At 34.5% G+C, this 1,895-nt stretch overlaps 1 protein-coding gene across 1 annotated transcript in view; it reads right to left on the bottom strand.

Moving 5' to 3' along the window:
* Positions 1-1,475, bottom strand: part of LOC106000607 (zinc finger protein OZF-like) — a 4,492-nt gene extending 3,017 nt beyond the window's left edge. Inside the window, exon 1 of the mRNA XM_013035890.1 lies at positions 1,355-1,475. Within this exon, the coding sequence (XP_012891344.1) occupies positions 1,355-1,475 (121 nt within the window). The remainder of the gene's footprint in view (positions 1-1,354) is intronic.
* Between the last annotated feature and the right edge of the window lie 420 nt (positions 1,476-1,895).

Genomic DNA, 1,895 nt, shown 5'->3' with positions numbered 1-1,895 from the left:
GACATTCTGTCTTGTCTCTAGGTCTCTGAAATATGTAGAGAAACCTCTGAAACTTCTGGCTAAATATTTGTCTACATTTATTATACTCACATTTTATCCCCTTATTATGTTCTTGGATGTACTGAAGACTGACTTCACATTAAAAATTGCATATTTTTTAGGTTATATATGATATTTCTTTGTTGCTTTATATGTCCCTCCCCCATGGTATAACCCCTGTTTTTACTGTGTTTGATGTAGGTATAATTTGTGGAGGGGAAGGTGGACCCATGCCAACAATGAGATGTACAAGACGTTATGTCAAAAAATGAACTTTACAACTTTGGCTGGGGCGGGGGGCTGGAGGGGAATGATGGGAAGGGATGATAAGGGAAAAGAAGAGGCAAAAATGTTTGATAAGAAATGTACTCATTACCTTGCCCATGTAATTGTAACCCCTCTGTAAAGTATTTTCACAATAAAAAAAGAGTAAAACTGAGAGTTTATGATGGAAAATGTTTTTCTGTGTTTCAGGTATTTCTTCTTTTTTATGTCAGAGGAATTATTTATACAAATTACTAAACTATTTACTGCTAGCTTTTTAACCTGTACAATTTAATATGTAGCATTCTTCATTTTTTCCCCAAAAATTGTTTTGTTTGATCTTAGGGGAATAAATTCTTTGTATTGTTTTATTTTCTTAAAATAATTTATATATTGCGCTACTTTACTTCTCAAACATTAGGAGAAACAGGATTTTCTAACTTTGGAAATTAAACCTTTTTTATGCAAACCTTTGCTTTCACCTGAGAATAAAGTTTTATACCACATTTATTCAGTTATAAGTTCTCACTGTGAATTATTTTAAGTATCTTTAGAAATTTTAAAATTTGTTTCCCTACATCTTAGACAGAATCTCATCAGACTTTTAAACCCTCAGACTCATGAACTAAAGCCACATCAGCTCACCACCTAATTAATCATTCTCTCTAGACTGAAAGCTTTGGTTATGTATCCTTGCCTCTACCCTCCTTATCCTTATCAGAGGATAGCAGCCTTGGCATAGTAATTTGCTATACCTGCCTAGTCCTAGTTTCAAAGAAAAGTAAATCTCACTTTTCACAATTTTAATTTTCTTTTTTCAAAATAATTTCCACAAAGAGAAAGAGTTGCTAACTTTACCTTTACTGCCCTACACAGTTCAGTGTGCATCTACATGCATTTTTGATTCACAAGTCTAACACAAAGATCACCTAGTTCTTTGCTACACATGGGACTCACGGGAATTAGGAATATTATTGGTCAGTACATAGCAAGACAAATTTACCAATTTGGTTCTGGATCCAAGATCACTATGCAAGATCCTTTAACTCACCTGAGAAATTCTTGTCTGAAGCTTCTCTCATATATGGCTCTTCATCTTGCTCCAGCTTGACAATCAATTGAGGTTTAGGACCAGTGTGCCCTGTTAATAAGAGTGAAGACCTATTGCTCATGCTGTGTCAAAATTGTTTTAAGATTTCAGATATCCTGTTAACAAGGTTGCTCCCAAATCTTCTTTCATTGCTCATTGGCTCCATGGTTGAATTTCCCCGAGGTTTGAATTACTTTTGCAGGTTGTGTAACTTGAATGCGATTCTTTTTCTCAAGGTTAGCATTCTATTACTTTGAGTCCTAGCTCCATTTCCAGTTTAAGGGTGGTTATCTTGAGATAAGACTCTCATGGAGACTTCACTGGCATTTTTTGCTTCAAACTGAAAGCTTCAGATTTTAGACTTCTAAGAATTACAGGCATGAACCACTGCATCTAGTGCTAGGTTTGGATTATAAATACTTCCTCTAATCTAGTGATTTCCAGTTCATACTTCCAATAATGATAAATAGGTATGTATGTTTGTTTGTATGTATGTATGTAT

This window comes from Dipodomys ordii, unplaced genomic scaffold (assembly GCF_000151885.1).
Source record: "Dipodomys ordii isolate 6190 unplaced genomic scaffold, Dord_2.0 Scaffold229, whole genome shotgun sequence".
Lineage (NCBI taxonomy): Eukaryota > Metazoa > Chordata > Mammalia > Rodentia > Heteromyidae > Dipodomys > Dipodomys ordii.
This window is presented reverse-complemented; position numbering and strand designations above follow the sequence as displayed.